Source organism: Ovis aries, chromosome 3 (assembly GCF_016772045.2).
Source record: "Ovis aries strain OAR_USU_Benz2616 breed Rambouillet chromosome 3, ARS-UI_Ramb_v3.0, whole genome shotgun sequence".
In the NCBI taxonomy this organism is placed as follows: domain Eukaryota; kingdom Metazoa; phylum Chordata; class Mammalia; order Artiodactyla; family Bovidae; genus Ovis; species Ovis aries.
This window is the reverse complement of record NC_056056.1, coordinates 144,869,085-144,887,103: the sequence shown is the minus strand read 5'-3', so window position 1 is coordinate 144,887,103 and position 18,019 is coordinate 144,869,085. Positions and strand designations below refer to the sequence as shown.

General features: G+C 39.2%; 1 protein-coding gene across 4 annotated transcripts in view; it reads right to left on the bottom strand.

Moving 5' to 3' along the window:
• Positions 1-550: 550 nt before the first annotated feature.
• The window catches only part of GXYLT1 (glucoside xylosyltransferase 1), a 54,727-nt gene continuing 37,258 nt past the window's right edge, over positions 551-18,019 (bottom strand). For 3 of the 4 annotated variants that reach the window (XM_012174485.4, XM_027967443.2, XM_060412754.1), the window contains 3 exons: positions 14,641-14,764; positions 14,260-14,432; positions 551-6,345 (listed from right to left, as the gene is read on the bottom strand). In XM_012174485.4, the coding sequence (XP_012029875.3) occupies positions 6,184-6,345; positions 14,260-14,432; positions 14,641-14,764 (459 nt within the window). In that variant the 3' untranslated portion in view covers positions 551-6,183. Of the gene's footprint in view, positions 6,346-8,107; positions 8,206-14,259; positions 14,433-14,640; positions 14,765-18,019 lie in introns of all 4 variants that reach the window. The other variant, XM_027967442.3, reaches the window with a different exon arrangement.

Here is an 18,019-nt window from a genome sequence, read left to right as displayed (position 1 = left end):
CCACAGACTTCTAACAGAACCCTGATGTTACTTCCTTTTCCTTTCCTGTGAGTAGCCATTTTTCAAGGGGAGGCTATGTTTAAGTTTGGGGCAAATCAAGATCTGAGCGAACCATTCAAGCTTCATTCTCTTTGAAAAGTAATTGTTTTGGACACAGACAGCCACTGCTATGGCTATGAGGGCAAGTGAGTGGGGACAGGTGGCACCTTCCTCTTATAAAAAGATGTATTTTTGCCTCTGGTTATCATTTGGGACCCAGGATGCTGGCTGTCATTTGGGGGCCATGGGGGGAAAACTAGCTCACATGTGAGAACAGTAATGTAAAGACAGAAGGTGCCTAGGTTTCCAATGACATTGTCCAGTTGCTGAATTAGTCAATCCAGGAACTGCCACCTGCCTGGACTTTTAGTTATCAAGTTTCCCAAGCCTAATGATTTCAAAATTACTTTAAAAATTTATTTAAATGGAAGATAATTACTTTATAATATTGTGATGGTTTTTTGCCATACATCAATATGCATTAGCCTTCTAGAATAATTCAGACACATCATTTGAAGAAATCAGACATTTATTGAGTATATGTTTATTTAATAACACCACAGAGTGAAAAAGATGATATGAACTCCCCCCAAAACAGAACAAAGCAACTTGCCATTATTCTCACATTATATCTGAATCTATAATCTTGCACTCACCTTCTCTTTAATAAATGTCAAGACACACAAACTACTTGGAGGAGGATATCCAATTTATCCTAAAATCATAATATTTTAAGGTAAAAAGCTGTTTAAGAGTAGTAATCGCTATGTATCACAGTATAGCAAAATGCCTTCTTGCAGCTTTAGAATCATTACTACTCAAAATATTAACACATTTATGCAAATATTTGTGAAAAATGGAAACACCTTCCAGTTTCTGATTTCAGGAACAGGTGCAAACCACCATCCCCTTCACAGATCTTCTGTTACAACATCCACCAAAAGCCCCTGGCCCAGCTCTCAAATACTGACAATGAATGCGATGCATGTGTGTTCTGGTGAGTTTGAAATGGGTGACAGTCGACAGCGAAGCTACAAGACCTGAATTATTTTTGCATAACACCCCAATATTCCCTGAAGAAATTTTATACACAGATTGAAAACAGCTATTTTCCATCATAGCCAAAGTCAACTTATATTTTAAATGGAAGGTACACTGTTGCTTCTCTTTAGTTTTTACAAGGACTTACTATGATGTTGTATATTTGAATATGCTTACAAATTCAGACAGTATATGTAAACTACACATCATCAGAGGCTTCACATCAGTTAAGTTGGTATTAAAAAGTCTGACCAGACCTTCCAAATAGCATTCACAGCATTAAAAGTGAGATTTTCTTTCTTCTCTCCATATCTTTTCGAAGGCTCTCTTTTGTTTGAAAACTGGAGTTATAGAAAATTCTTAAAAAATAATCCCATTAGATATTTGGAATTATTGGTGGAAATGAGGTGACAATAGATATTTTCCATTTAGAAGTAAGTCTGACATTGATTTGTAATCAGTTTTAAATTGCCTAGTTCAACATGCTATTCCATGTTCTTATAGTTCTGTAATTGTTAGATATCTAAATTAACATCATATTCATTTTTAGGTAAAAAAAATCCTTGCACCATATTTTACACTTGCCTTAAGTTCATATAACTTAGTTTTAAAAACCTAGTTTCATGTTCAATGAATCAAGAAACAACAAACATCAGGACAGTTAAACCAGGCTTTAACAGGCAAAAAAGGGTTGCTTTGGCAATGTATAAAAGGATTAACTGTTACAGTACTAGTCATTATTTAATCTACTTTAATTAAATATTAAAATGCAATAAGGCAATTGTTTAAGACACTTGAAGTTACATTTAATAAACTGATAACTGTTCCTACACTGACACACTGTGCACCTACCTTTCCTGACATCGTGTGCCCCTACGTTTCTTCTGTTTACTCTACGAAATCAAAAAGTTAAAAACAAAAAATTAGTGGTCTTGCTAAATCACTACTGATTAACACTAAGATGTTTACTCCTTACAATATAAACTTCTGAAAAAGAAGACACTGACTACCCTCTTTTAAGGTTTTTCCATTTAATGTACTCCTGTTTTATCCTGTTCTCTTGAATCCCTTCCTAACACTCCACCTGGAAGAATGCCTACTGAGGAATCAGTGGATGTGATGTGTGATTTAAACTGCCACTCAAGGCAGGGCAGTGGTTCCCAAACCTGGCCTCCTATCAGTATCATCTGGGAAAACCAGATAGATTCCTGGGCCCCCTTCAGATCTAATAAGGTTATCCCCTCCACCCTAACCTCCTGTATGATCTATGTGGTCAGTCCTGCATAATCCATTATCTGGGAGGACTAAAAGGATGTCAAAAAGGAAGATATTTGTCATCCTGTTTCCACAGGTCTTAGGTCACAAACTGGGATCCAACATATAAAAAGAGGAAAAAAAAAACTACAATGTAGAATCATAGCACTAAATGATCAGTGAGCAGAGTAACTGGGGAAAGACTCTACTATCAACAAATCAAACAAACAAATTCAACAGAGGTAGCCTGGCTGCCCCTTCCATGAAAGCCGCAGGGCCACGAACCGAAACAGGAAGGCAAGCTGGCAGCGGTCCAGGCTAGGGGGCTGCAGCTTCAAAAGTGACTGTCCCCACACCACTCCCCTCCCTCCTGCCTTCTCTATTCCCCACTCTTGGCCACTCTTCTCTTTCTCTGCCTTTGGCCATTCTCACTCTTATTCCCTTCTATTTCCTCACTTCTCTCACTTCCTCTCTTTTCCTTCTTCCTCTAATCATTCATTTACATCATACTTCTCCTCACTTTCTCGTCCTTAAAAATTCTTCCTTACACAAGCTAAGCAAATTCACACTGGAGATACAATGCATGTCAGCAAACATTCAGTCTAAAACAGAATGACCTGTACAGGAGGCAACAGGGCAGCCCAGAACTTCAGCAGCAAGGCTGGAGGGGCATAAGGCAAGCCACGCAGCTAACCCATCCTCTCTTCTGGGTCTCATAGCTCCATGACTGCCGAGTCTCGTGAGGCGGGAAAGGCACACTGATTGTTCGCAAACTTAGGGTACAGAAAAGGTGAATGATATGCCCGGGCCCCCTAACCAAGAAGAGAATGCAGATCCAGTTCAGTTTGGTTTTCTTTCCTTTATACCAATAACATTCAACTTGAGGCAAAATGAGAGAGCAGTGAAGCAGTAATACTGCTTCAGGCTCTAAAGTATCCAAAGATAACTGGGTTACTGTATATACATTATGAACTACTCTTCCCAGGGGGAAAAAACAAAGTATGTATTTTCTTAAAATGTAAATCACAATATATATTTTCTAAAGGTATTTTCCAAGGTTTTTTCCTCTAAGATGGCAACTTCATATAAATGAAAGTTGACTACATTATAAAGTCATTCCACTTTGGTAACACTGTAGCCCAGAGATAATTCTGAGGTCAGAATTTTTCTAAGACATAGACTCAAAGAATATATAATTCAAATACACTGCATAGTTATATTGTCTTAAGGAAAGAAATATAAAACATTCTCTAAGCTGCTCTAGAATTTAACCTCACTAATGCTGAGAAACTGTATTTCTTGAAACTTCTCAAGCAAAAAGTTTATCTAAACTCAGAAAATTCATTTTAATATTGTTAAGGACTTTCTGTGTAAGAGTTTTCACCATAACCCAATTTATGGTAAAATGCTAAAATTAGGTCAGGACTGAATAAACCAAGTGAAGAACTTTCCAACTGACCCCACAATGGAGAGTGTGATGGTATAAATAAGGCACACGTGTGAGACCACAGCAGACAGTCCAGCTAAACTACGACACACTCTACCCAGTCTCCATCATACTAGAGCCCATGGGGCCAAGAGTCCGTTCACTGAGAAAATTAAACCTAAGGAGCTTCCTAACAATACAAATTCATATCTTGTAAATAACCCCAAGTACTTCCATTAACATTTCAGAATCACATTTATAATCCACCAACTGTGCTAAGAATTGTGATCCTAACTTCAGCCTTCAAGTTGGCAGAATGATTTCCAGTGGTTCCCAAACTAAATGACACCAAAATCATCTGAGGTGCTTATAAAAATAGAATCATAAGGTGACTTATTTTGGCACTCTTATCATATGGGAAATGTGCCTTTGATATTAACTGAAGCCAAAAGGGGTACAATGTCATTGTAGCTACCAAAGTGTTTATACAGGTGAAATGACATGATGACTGGCTTCTTTAAGATACATCAGCAAAGGAAAAAGGGACAGATAACACAAACGTGGCAAAACACTGACGTGTTCCATCTGGACAAGGAGGCCCACTGTCCTGTTCGCTCCACTTCTGTGTAGTGTGCAGACCCAGCTGGATATGGCATAGCAGGGTCATCTAAGGTGTAGCCCAGGCCATTCTCGTCAAGGCCCCCACAAGAGCCTAATGTGCCAGGCAGCCAAGGGTCTCCTCCAGGGCCATTAAAAATGACCCTATCTGCTCCAAACTTCGAAATTCTAGGGATCCCATTTTTTATTTAGCCAATTCAATCTCAACAAGTTCATGAGTTCTCATGTTCACCGTGGCATTCCCTAAGTGCTTCTGTCCCATGAGAGCTGGGCTGGTTGTCAAATTCTGATTCGTCTTCCTTACACCTTCCTTTCTCAACCTGTCCCTGACTGAACCGCGCCAGACAGAAGCCAGCTCTTCTCCCACATCCCCACAGAGGGCACTGTGTCTTCATAAAGCCAGTCACCACTATTTTAGGTACTTCATAAATGACCAGAGAGTGGCAGTTTTCCTTCATGATTTTCTCTTCCCTATTTAAGTATTAAAATATCAAAAGGAGAAAAAGAAGTTAACTTCATAGCACTTGGTAAAGAGACATGTGCCCCAGCACAGTACATGCTAAGTACTCAGAATCTATAGTTATATCAGTTAAAGGTCAAAAACACTAAGAAAAGTAATATTTTTCTTACTGTCAAGATAAAAAAAGAGCTGTCTTAAGCGACACTCAAAAAAGGAGGACATGCACATTAACCAAATCAAAACTGTTTTTCCTACAGTCAGATGTGACAGTCTTAAGCCAAATCACCCATGAAAGTTTTCTACTGTACTTAAATTAAAGTTGTATATGTATATTTGCTTCTTCAAAGACATTTTGCAAAGCCACTTTGAGGTAGAAGGGGAAAGGTTTCAATGGACCACTGTTTCCTGCTCCATTATAACTGTAATCATTGCTCACAGAAGACATAGCTTCCGTATTTCGGTCCATCACATTTTCCACCATCACATAAGTGTACTTGTTAGGTTCTCACTTTCTTATCTGCATATTTATTGCTTCCAGAATGCCCAGTAAAGCTGAAATTTTTCATTTTATTTTTCATTTTATCACATTTTTAAAGTGATAAAAAATTTTCCTAAAATACTTGCTTAATAATCTTAGATTTGACTTTTGGCAAGACAGTTAAGCACATACAAATGAAAATACTACATTTCACAAATACACACAAAGACTAAAACCCAAACTTTCACTGTTTTTCTTATAGAGCTCAATCTTAAATGTGCAGCTTACATACAAACTAAAAACACTTTTAAACGTGATTGTCACAAAAATATTTTAAACAGAGATGAAATGTATAAAGGCACGCACAGATTGTCAACAGTGACATCAGTTACATCACATTTCTTTAGAAACAGAACCTTTCCTGTCTCTGTAAACAACTTTTTTTTTCTCACACATTTAAAGTGAGGTTAGTGCTGACATAAGATTATTGCTATACTCACAGTTTGAGTGTTTCCACTGTGTATGAGGTACATTTCTCCATCCAAACATCCCTACTGCTCTTACCTACTTGAGAGTTAAGAGTCAACCCAAGTCTGTAGGCCATAACCATTCAATAATATTTTTGTCAGTACTGGAATGATACCAGATAACATAAAACATCAGAGATCAAAAATATCTTCTTGTTGAGGTCCAAGACTTCAACTTGTTCTTCATTCCATGAAAATACAGCTCATTTAACTTCTTCAGGAAAAAAATTATACTGAAGATGAATAATTCCTTCCCGAAAACTTCATCTAAGACTATTCCTTCACAATAGTCTCTGATATTTTGTTGTTTTAATTCATTTGATTTAGCAGTCACGAAGAATCACCTTTCTTTTGGCGGTCTGTCGTAACGGTCTTGTATACTTTTTGTCAGTTGTTTGATAAATATTTTGTAAATTTTTCCACAGTATGTATGCACTGTCTTTTGTAGTTCCAGTTCTAATGGCTTTAATAAGGAATGGATGCTGTCATCTTCAAAAGAACACTAGAGAAAGAAGATAAAAAGACAAAGATATATATAAAAACTTAACTCTATTCCCAATAACTTCTTCAATCCGCTTTATCGCAACACTCTCCACTTTAAAAAGTCTCATGGAAAGCACGTGCCCAACAAATAATTTCAATGAACTAAATAGAAGACATCTCACAGGAGGCGGGAGGAGGCAGAGAATCCTGTGTCAAGGCAAGGACATGGTCAAGAGCAGAAAAGACCCAGAGATTCTCACAGCTGTGAGAAGACAAGCAACAGGTCTGAAGGTGGCTGAGAAAGACTAATAAAAGCCAAAAAAATCACTCCAGTAACACTGGTGAAGCTGGACTGGAAAGGAGTGAGATAAAGAGAGCACAATTCAGGGTTTCCCAAAGAACCCTAGCTGCCCAAGGATAAATGTTTGAGAACTGCAAAGAGTCGGACATGACTGAGCGACTGAACTGAAACACCACGCACTCTTGAGCGAGATTCACAGGGGCACGTGAGAAACTATTAAAACAGAAAATGCACCTGTTGAATGTTGTTTGCCCCACTAATTACAAAATGTACTTTCAGAATCCTTTTTCACTACAAAATGTCTTCCTATCTCAAGAAATATATTTTGGAAAACACTGTAGTAGTAGTAGTAAGTGGAAAAAAAGCTGAGATCTTAGTATTTTCGGCCATGCACCTTTTTGTTATTTGCAACCACAATTAGAAAGACTAAGGGGGCTTGAAAATATCTTACAGGAAAGTTTGAAGTCAGTAAAAAAAAATGGAAGATTCTAAAGGAAATTCAGAACCTGAAATCTAGGAGGACTGCAAATGACCTGAGGTTTACTACCCTGCCACAGAGGGAGAGGAATGGAAGCACCACGCGAATCACAATTAGTGAGTCTGTAGGAAGCTGCAGCCCCTCTATGGAGAACAGGCTGAATTTCAATGCTCATTCAGAACACTGACGTGATAGGGCTGCACAGAGATCCTAAACCCTGGTGCCTCTAGTGCAAGAAAACTAGGATCATTATGCATGAAACCTTCCCTCTTGGGTAATTTTTTCAAACCTAATCCCATGTACTGAAGATAAATACCTTAAGGTATTTTAAAAAATTTAAAAAAAAAAATGTGCGGAGGAGAAGAGGCTTAACTAGGAAGAAATGTAATGAAAATAATAACAGCCAGCACTCTGGGATCTGGGAGAAACTGCTGAAAGCTAGACTGGTTAAAAAGAAAGCACTTCCTACACACCAGGCATCAGGCTAAGAGCTTTATATGTAGTAATGCATTTAAGCTTCACTCTGACTTCATGAAACATGACAATTTACAACGAAGCAACTAAGGTAGGGAGAGAGGATTTTTCCAGTTACAAAGCTCTAAATGGCTGAGCCAGGATTCCACCTGCAAAGAGCTTTACAACCACACAGCACTGCTTATCCAAAAAAGCAAATGAAATTGTGCCAAGTGAGTTTCAAAAACTCTGCTGCAAAGATGAAGCTCAGTTAACAGTGGTGAACTGCCATGTGCTGTATACAGATATGTCTCCATTTCTCTGGGGTTAAAAGTAGCAGCCATGCTAAAGAAGGTGACCTTCATCGAGGTGTAGCACCTGTATGAAGTGACACTGTCTGGTAATTTCACTGTGTACAAAAACATCCTAGGACAACTATGGCTGAGAGGCGAGTAATCCTGGGAAGACCAAACTGGTCTTTTTCCTACTCTACAATGACTAAAAATGAAAATGTTACAAAGCTGTTTAAAAGTTAATTCCCGGGAATACCTGAGATTCTGTTCATTTCCTTGTGATTTTAAATCCCAGTGTTTGTGGTTAAAAATTTTTTTTTTCTTCACTGGGGAGGTCTTTTGATGAATATTTTCCTGAAATAAAAACAGTGCCTCATGGATTACAGCTCTTTTTGTCCACCGTATACCACAAGAAGTTTGACCTTTAAAGAAGAAGGTGCTGCTGCTGCTGCTGCTAAGTCACTTCAGTCATGTCCAACTCTGTGCGACCCCGTTGACGGCAGCCCACCAGGCTCCCCCGTCCCTGGGACTCTCCAGGCAAGAACACTGGAGTGGGTTGCCATTTCCTTCTCCAATGCATGAAAGTGAAAAGTGAAAGTGAAGTCGCTCAGTCGTGTCTGACTCTTCGCGACCCCATGGACTGCAGCCCACCAGGCTCCTCCGTCCATGGGATTTTCCAGGCAAGAGTGCTGGAGTGGGGTGCCATCGCCCTCTCTGAAAGAAGGTGAGAAATCACCAAATGCCCACCTGTACATACAGAGCCAGCAGTCATGCCCTCCACCAGGCATAAACTCCACAAGCACCCAGGACTGTGCACGCACCTGCATCCAGAGGCTCACCTGCCCAGAGGCCACAGTGCCCTCACCTGACTGCAAGCCTCCTCTTCCCCTACTATGTGCTACCTAGACTCGTCCACACCTTTCCTGGCTGTCTGGTACTCGTCCTTCCAGCTCAGTCCAATGTCAGCTCCTCCGAGAAGCTCTCCTGACACAGATAATCACTCCCTCTTCACTGGCACTGTACCCAGCACACAAACCTTCAGGAAGGTCATGTTTTATATATAAGAATGTCAGCTGAAGGCAGATAGTAAACAGTGAGGCAATGATGCCCACAATGAGATACTTCAAGGCATTTTCAAAAAACAAAACATGTTTTAAAAATACAGGCACAATGGCAGGCAGTCCAATCCTTCAGATGCCAAGTGCCAGCTACATACAGGGAAACTGTGCAGAAGAGGAGGTCGAGTCCTCTACATCTCTGCAAATCTACTGCACCTTATGCAGATACAAGCACGGGGTGAGGTAAATCAAAGTTAACACAGAAACACCACGAAATCTAATAATTCAAATGAAATACGGAAGCAGAAAATACTTTACAGAGCAATAAAATGTTTTATTCCCACTGTGAATCTGCACTTTTTAATCTTGGTATTTGTATTCACTCAACAAACAATATTTAACAATTATGTATGGACTGTAAAACCTGATTTGCTGGCAGACATAGCCACACATTCACATTTCACAGATGGTTCATATCCTTATGGTTCACAACATTCAATGGCTATGATTAAGCTTCTCTCTTGAAACTTGCATAAATACCTCTCTCTGAACAGTAATTCTTTTAAAAATTATACTTTCCATTGAATAATAGAGAAGATAAAAAAACTAACCAAGCACCAAAAAGACTGATTAACTTCATTAAGTTGAAAACTGGGTAGATACGGCTAATTAATACAAACCGAAAACAACCACTAGTCATTAATTACTTCAGTGTTTGAAACAGTTTTTAAAATAAGATTTATTTCTTAAAAATCGAATGTAATTAATCAGCTTAAAACAAATACTCAGTTTTTTTAAAGTATATACTTGTAAGAGATCAAAGAAAAGATCAAATAAAACTAGTAAGATTTAATTCCTTAATAATGGATTTTTAAAAAAATGCTCAGAGGCAACAAAGAAATCACATTTTTATAGGAGTGCATTTCTTTTCTACCCTGCAAAGTCTCAGAACTCCAAAAGTACCTTTTGTTATTTTTATCACCTCTTGACAAGTCATAATAAAGCATTATTAAAATATAATATTGATTCTGAAGGCATACAAGGTCAGCTACATGAAAATGAACATCAACACTAAATTTTATAATTCTTCAGTGAGTGTAGCTGTATCATGATAAACTGATTATTCAGAAACCCTATCTCTCAGGCTTATAGGATTAAGAAATTCAGAAAAACACTAAAATTGTGTCGTACAATGCTATCAGTACTTTCCCTACCACCAAGTGTGAGCAACACTCATTTCCAGGAGAAAACTTCAGCTCCCTGTACTGCAGATCACCACTTTACACAGCACACGTCGTCACCACATCCGGCCCAGTCCAGCCACTGCCTACTTTCACCCATCACCCCAGTTAAACAGCTCAACTCCTGACCTCCTCATGGCTTTTCTACCACCCACACGACGGAGCAACTTCACTTTCACTTTTCACTTTCATGCGTTAGAGAAGGAAATGGCAACCCACTCCAGTGTTCTTGCCTGGAAAATCCCAGGTATGGGGGAGCCTGGTGGGCTGCCGTCTATGGGGTCGCACAGAGTTGGACACGACTGAAGCGACTTAGCAGCAGCAGCAGCAGCAGCAGCAAGACCTTTTCTCAGGCAGTGTTGGTTCTGCCTGCTCACCTGGCAAACTCTTACTCATTCTTCAGGGTTCATTTCAAATGCCTCCTCATCAATGAGGCCTTCGCTGGCCCTTCGGTGCACAGCTTTACACTCTTCCACATCCTAAAACAGTCTGTGTCTCAGGAGATTAGAGTTTAGTATCTTTATTCTCATTGCTATTAATGAGACTGTACTAGCAAATACTGACTGAGATCAGTCATTAGCAAACGCTTAGAGTCTCGCCAATAGGAGCATCAGCTCTTTTGATCCCCACACTTAGGCCAAACCAGCACTCCTGCTACTGATATTTGTCTTCACATCCATATACGATTAGACACAGTCCAGCAGCACAGTGAACATACCCCCTGAGAGATGAATGGTCACATTTAACTTCTCCCCAGCTATCAGTGAATTAGCTGCATGGATAGTGCCTAATATACAGCTCATTAAGCAAAATCATAAATCCAATCCTTATTTGGCTTTGCCCCAAGTCTTGGTCCCCAACATACTCAGATATGTGAAGTATAATCATCTCCCCCTGTTAATTCACCTTAACTACATAAAAGCAGACCCAAGGGGAAAAAGAGACAGAAACAGGTATCTGGGGTGACAGGGCCAGAATAATTTTTTCCAAACTCAATATAAAGTTTGGTATTTAAAAAAGAAAACCTCATTTACAAAGGCAACAAAGAAAACAGAATAGACTTAAGATACGTTCAAAATCCACAGTATGAAGAGATCTATTCAACATTCCTGAAAGACACAAATCAAAGACAACCCTTGTTCCTAAGAAGTCTCAACACCACCAAAACGTCAGCAGTCACTAAGTCAACATGTGAAGACAACACACTCCCAACAAAAAAACAACTTTTTGTTAAATGCGTTGATATCTGTGTAAAAATAAAAATACACTAAGTAGGAAGACACTAAGAGGACAGGATGTGAACAGGGAATATTAAAATACAGCACAGGGTATTAAAATTCAGCACAAAGACTTCATACTGAAAACGGTGTGTGTCAGTGCACAAATGGACAGACCAGTGGAGCAGAAGAGAAAATCCAGAAATCACAAATGGAACTTTAGTACATGATAAAGTCAGTATCTCAACTCTTCAGGTTATAGATAACCTTTCAAATAAACATAATTGGGAGAAGACGGCCACTTGGAAAAAGATCACACCAGATCTATCCCTTACTCAAGAGTAAATTCCAAATTGAGCAGAAGACTAAATGTAGTAAGTGAAACAGTATATAGGTGAAACTTTCTGTAAGCTGAGTATAGGTTAAGGAAAGACTTTCTAACTATGACTTTTTTAAAAGGTTTTAAATTTGATTACTATTTCTATAAAAATTTCTATAAAAACAAACAACTCTGAACGACAAAAAATGCCATAAACAAAGTCAAACTGGGAGAAAATATTTACATCAGATATAACAGAAAAAGAACTAATATCTTAAATACACAAAGAACTTGCAGCAACTGATGGGGAGGCGGGAAGTAAAGTATGAAAGTCTCACATGGTGATGACTGTACAACTATAAATATGCTAAAAACCACCGAATAATTTACACTATGAGTGAAAAGGATGGCATATAAAATATGTTAAAAATAAAGTCATTTTAAAAAATCAATAGGAGAGACCTGAAAGAAAATTCACTCCAAAAAGATGTAAAAACCGCTGTTAGATACATGAAAAGATGTTCATCTCACTCACAAGAGAAAGTGAAATTAAACTAAGATTCCATTTCTCACTTATTAGCATGGCAAAAAATTTTCAAGGTTGACAATACACTCCTGTGCATAACAGGCTTCCTCATGAACTGTTGGCAGGAATGCAAATAATCCCCACGTAGGGGAAACAGGTAGTAACTTCAATTAAAATTATCCCATGTCCAGGAATTTACCCTAATTAATACATTGCTTTTTCCTTCCTTCCTCCCTCCCTCCGTTACTTCTTTCCTTCTTTTCTCTCTCTCTCATTCTCTCTTTCCCCCTTTCTCTTTATTGGCCCACCTTGCAGTTTGCAGAATCTTAGTGCCCCCAAACCAGAGATCTAACCAGCGCCCCGGCAATAAAAGCATGGAGTCCTAACCACTGGTCCACCAGGGAATTCTGCTGCATTCTTATTCAAAATGTTGGAGAATACCAAAATGTTCAAACATAGGAGAGTAACTGAATAAACTCTAGTACAGGCACAAAGTGGAGTATCACACAATGGTGTAAAAAAAGTATGAGGAAGATATTTATCAATGCCAAAACTTACAGAAAATTGTAAAACAAAAGCAAAGAGCAAATAAAGATGAACACCACCTTTCATGTAAGAAAAGGGGACTTACAAAGCATACGTGTACCTCCTCATCTGTATAGGAAGGACACATCAGAACATGAAACTGGTGACTGGGGCTGGGACTTGGGGTAGAAGGCTGCGGAAGGAACAGGTTCTGAGTAAACCCTAATACAGCTTTGACTTTCTGAAATATATTAATATTCCTCACATCAAATTGAACTGAGGACTTCCCTGGTGGTCCAGGGGTTAAGATTCTGCCTGCCAATGCAGGACACGGCTTCAACTCCTGCTCTTGGTAGATTCCACATGCCATGGGGCAACGAAGCCCGAGAGCCACAACTACTGAGGCCCCTGCTCTGGAGTCTGTGCTCTGCAACAAGAGAAGCCACTGAAAGGGGAAGCCTCCGCACGGAAACCAGAGAGCAGCTCCCACTCACTGCAACTAGAGTGAGCCCTTGTGCAGCAACAAAGACCCAGCACGGCCAAAACGCGATTAAGTTCTTAAAAATTAAAGTTAAATCAACAAACATGAGAAAAAACTTAAAACTGAAAGCATATGGAAATACATGAATCCAACAGTATTTCAAATGAATAAATAAAGACACTGACAGGAGCAGAAAAAAACTAATGCAAATAACCTCTGAACACAATAGAGAACATACACCCTCATCCAGGGGTGGGGAGGGCGGGAGAAGGGCTGAAAACAAACTGAATGCTTACAGCCGGCTAGCTTTTCAAGGAGAGGAGTGGGGACAGTGGTCCAAACGGAGCATTTTCGAAATTGTTTTAAATGAATTACAGCTTTACGCAAAAGAGGAAAAGTTTTCGTTTGGAGCCAGGATTCTAACTGGAAGAAAACAGAAACCAAGTAGAAGAGGAAAGGAAGGAGCCTGGGAGAATGCAACTGGGCACACTGGTGTCAGCACAGGACTCTTGTGTGTGCACGTGCTTGCATTTCTGTACTTCCCAGCTCTGCTGCTGAAAGGGCTTGGAAGGGAAGGCACCTTTGCAGCAATAAGTATCAGAGTTCCTTAGAGAGAAAACTAATTTCAGGGCGAGGGCAGGGAAGGCATAATAAGATAGGCCTGGGATATTTTGCTCACCTCCTCTTTGAGAAGGTACTCAAAATAATGATGGGAATGTGTCAAATAAGCACAAGAGCTGGCCAAAAGGGGCACCCCAATCACCAAATTTGGCACAACTTCAGCATCAATATAAATAAAATTGAACACTGCATTATAATTTGCTGAAAAGAATAGTATCAGTGAGCTCATACTGATAATGCATAGGTCAGTAAGTGGGCAAAAGGCAGTGCCCTTCCTTACAGCAGAAGGCCAAGTGCCAGAGCTGTATGGGGAGGGCGTGGTGGGGCTTATCACTGATGACCTAGAGTAAAGGATATGCAAATTCTCTGTAAACCGGGGAGTATGTCCACAAAAATACTTTAAAAAAAAAAAGAGCTTACATTTCTCAATGCTTCATAAATAGCTCTAAATGCTGGTTGCTTATCATCATGGTAAACACCTCTGTTCCCATGGAGAATAAAGATTCCTTCTTCTTCAGCTTCTTGGCAATTGCTTCCATATATGCAATGATCTGGACGATAATTCCATTGGCAAGGAAAAACAAAAAGGCTTTCTATGCAAAAATAAAACAAAGAAGTAAACACACCCTAATTCCACAGAATTAACATTCTGCAAAGATTTTAGACTTAGTTTACTCTGTTTTAAACATAAACAGTGATGACTTAATATAAGCCAAAATCAAATATATGTATTTTTTTCAATTTTGACTAAATACTATGTTTTTCTTTTTTACAAAGAATAAAAGAAATTTTTAAAATTACCTGGATTATGAAAAAATATGATATTCAACAGATCTTGATCACCCCATGTAATGTTCAGTTTGTATTTTTTAAGCAGTGGCATCAGTATATCTCCCCATCGTAGTCGCACGGTGGTCATATCATTCTGTTGGTAAATGCATTAACAAATTTCTCAGACATCCAGGTTAAAAATGGCAGCATAATGACAGTTCCTCATTCTTCCCTTAGCAATCGTTGCAGAGCAACAGGAGATGTGTAAACTTCTTTTGTTACAAAACAATGTGACCCTAACTGAAACCTAAATGTGAGGAAGAATGAACAACAGCTCAAGCGGAGAGATAACAAAAGATATCCGAAGCTGTAGGGAGCCATGATGAAACTAAGAAGTCAGGAAGAAAAGGGAAAGAGAAAGGAGGTGGTGGTTTCAGTGATACAACTGCCCTCATCTTAAAAAGCACAGAGTTTCAGTACCTATGTCTTTGTAATACAGCTGTTGAAGATTAAAGGTGTTAATATATAAATGAAAAGTACTAGAAGCAGTGGGGCTTCCCTGGTAGCTCAGACAACAAAGAATCTGCCTGCAATGCAGGAGACCAGGGTTCAATCCCTGAGTCAGGAAGATCCCTGAACACAGGAATGTCTCCCCACTCCATTATTCTTACCTGGAGAATTCCATGGACAGAGGAGCTTTGCAACCTATAGGCTATGGGGTCGCACAGAGTTGGACACGCTACTGCTGCTAAGTCGTTTCAGTCGTGTCCGACTCTGCGCGACCCCACAGACGGTAGCCCACCAGGCTCCCCTGTCCCTGGGATTCTGCAGGCAAGAACACTGGAGTGGGTTGCCATTTCCTTCTCCAATGTATGAAAAGTGAAAGTGAAGTCAGTCAGTCATGTCCGACCCTTTGTGACCCCATGGACTGCAGCCTACCAGGCTTCTCCATCCACAGGAGTTTCTAGGTAAGAGTACTGCAGTGGGTTGCCATTTCCTTCTCTGGGAGTGGGACATGACTGAGTGACTAACACACACACAGGAGCAGTACCTGGCACAGTGTTGGTTAGCTCTTATCACCATGATCACTATGACTCTTAGACTGATTTGCTACTCCTTTATAATTGGCATTTCAAAGAGATCACTTGAAACTAATAAATAAAAAATAGATACTGAATTTAATCAGATGCCTTTTCAGCCTCTATGGGATTACTCATAGCTCATTATTTTAAAACTCAAAGTCAGATACCTAAGGAAACAACAGAGTTGAAAGAGGGCTGGGGATCATTTGAATCTGGGGTGAAAAGGGGTGGAGTTGAATACTAAGTCTTTTACACAAATTTGACTCTTGGAAACTCTCCAGGTTTAAACTCAGTACTTTTCAAATTATAGTTTGCAACATGCTGATGAGTGAATTTTTCATATCCTCTGAGAGATTCAAGTACAGAAACTCAGAGTAAGATTTAGAAACTTTTATAGCAATTTAACAGGGTAGTTTTATATCTATTTATTTTAGCATTTTCAAGTAATTTATTTATATTATTTTTTACAAAACCATTGGCTCAAGACAGATTCCAAACAATGTTTAAAAAAGCACTTTCCTTCTTCACTGATCCTATCTCCAGATAGTCTGAAAACAATTGTTACAAGCTATTCTGTTGCTGCTACTACTGCTGCTGCCAAGTCACTTCAGTCATGTCCGCCTCTGTGCAACCCCATAGACGGCAGCCCACCAGACTCCTCTGTCCCTGGGATTCTCTAGGTAAGAGTACTGGAGTGGGTTGCCATTTCCTTCTCCAATGCATGCAGGCATGCTGAGTCGCTTCAGTCGTGTCCGACTCTGTGTGATGCCATGGACAGCAGCCCACCAGGCTCCTCTGTCCAAGGGATTCTTTAGGCAAGGATACTGGTATATATAATAAACTCAATGGAGGTATAAGCAATCTGTCCTTTGAGAAGGAAAAGTAAGAGTTCCTAGGGGAAAAAAACTACATATTTAAACTAAATATAATCTACTATAGTAATTGTATTACCTTCTTTCTCAGGATGCAATAAATACAGTGACTATACACACACACACACACACACACACAATCTGGAAAATGACTGAAACAAATTTTACTTAAGGAAATAGTAAGAAAACAATTTATTGAAAGGATAACTCTGTAGTGAGTCACTGATCATGTTAACTAAATGTTCTTAGGATCTGAAAAGGAAAATATGAGTTGATCAACAAGGACCAAGACCAGCAACACATTCAATAGACAGTACTGTTGGAATACCCCTTGTATTAAGTCTTTACTAGATTTTACTTATTTTAAAAAAAGAAGAAAAATACACCTATTCAAAGAAACACATCTACTCAAAGAAAAAAAATCTTTATTATGCAAAGAAAAAGTCCTACCAGAAAAATACTGGACAAGAAGCAATAACACTAGTAGTACTTGTTGAGGATATAACCTAGAATATCCAAGACTAAAAAAGCCATGAAAAATGAGTTTAATAAAGAGGGATTATAAACAAAAACAGTTTAAGCCAACAGAAACAGAAAAATAGCAAAGAAGAAAAAGTCAAAGGAAATGGACATACAGCCATTCACAAAGGAGGAAACAAAAACAGCTAAAAATTGTATGAAAAGGTTTTCACCTACATAGGCAGTGTAGTCAGGTAAGTAAAAATTAAAATACATGAGGTGTTTTTCAGCCATCAGTTCAGTTGCTCAGTCGTGTCCAACCCTTTGTGACCCTGCGGACTGCAGCACACTAGGCCTCTCTGTCCATCACCTACTCCTAGAGTTTACCCAAACTCATGTCTATTGAGCCGATGATGCCATCTAACCATCTTATCCTCTGTCATCCCCTCCTCCTCCTGCCTTCAGTCTTTCCCAGCATTAGGGTCTTTTCAAATAAGTCAGCTCTTTGCAATAGGTGGCCAGAGTACTGGAGTTTCAGCTTCAGCATTAGTCCTTCCAATGAATATCCTTTAGGATGGACTGGTTGAATCTCCTTGCAGTCCAAGGGACTCTCAAGAGTCTTCTCCAACACCACAGTTCAAAAGCATCAATTCTTTGGCACTCAGCTTTCTTTATAGTCCAGCTCTCATCACATCCATACATGACTACTGGAAAAACCACAGCCTTGACTAGACGGACCTTTGTTGGCAAAGTAATGTCTCTACTTTTTATTTTTTTATTTTTTATTTATTTATTTGTTTGTTTTTTATTTTTTAAATTTTAAAATCTTTAATTCTTACATGTGTTCCCAAACATGAACCCCCCTCCCACCTCCCTCCCCATAACATCTCTCTGGGTCATCCCCATGCACCAGCCCCAAGCATGCTGTATCCTGCGTCAGACATAGACTGGCGATTCAATTCTTACATGATAGCATACATGTTAGAATGCCATTCT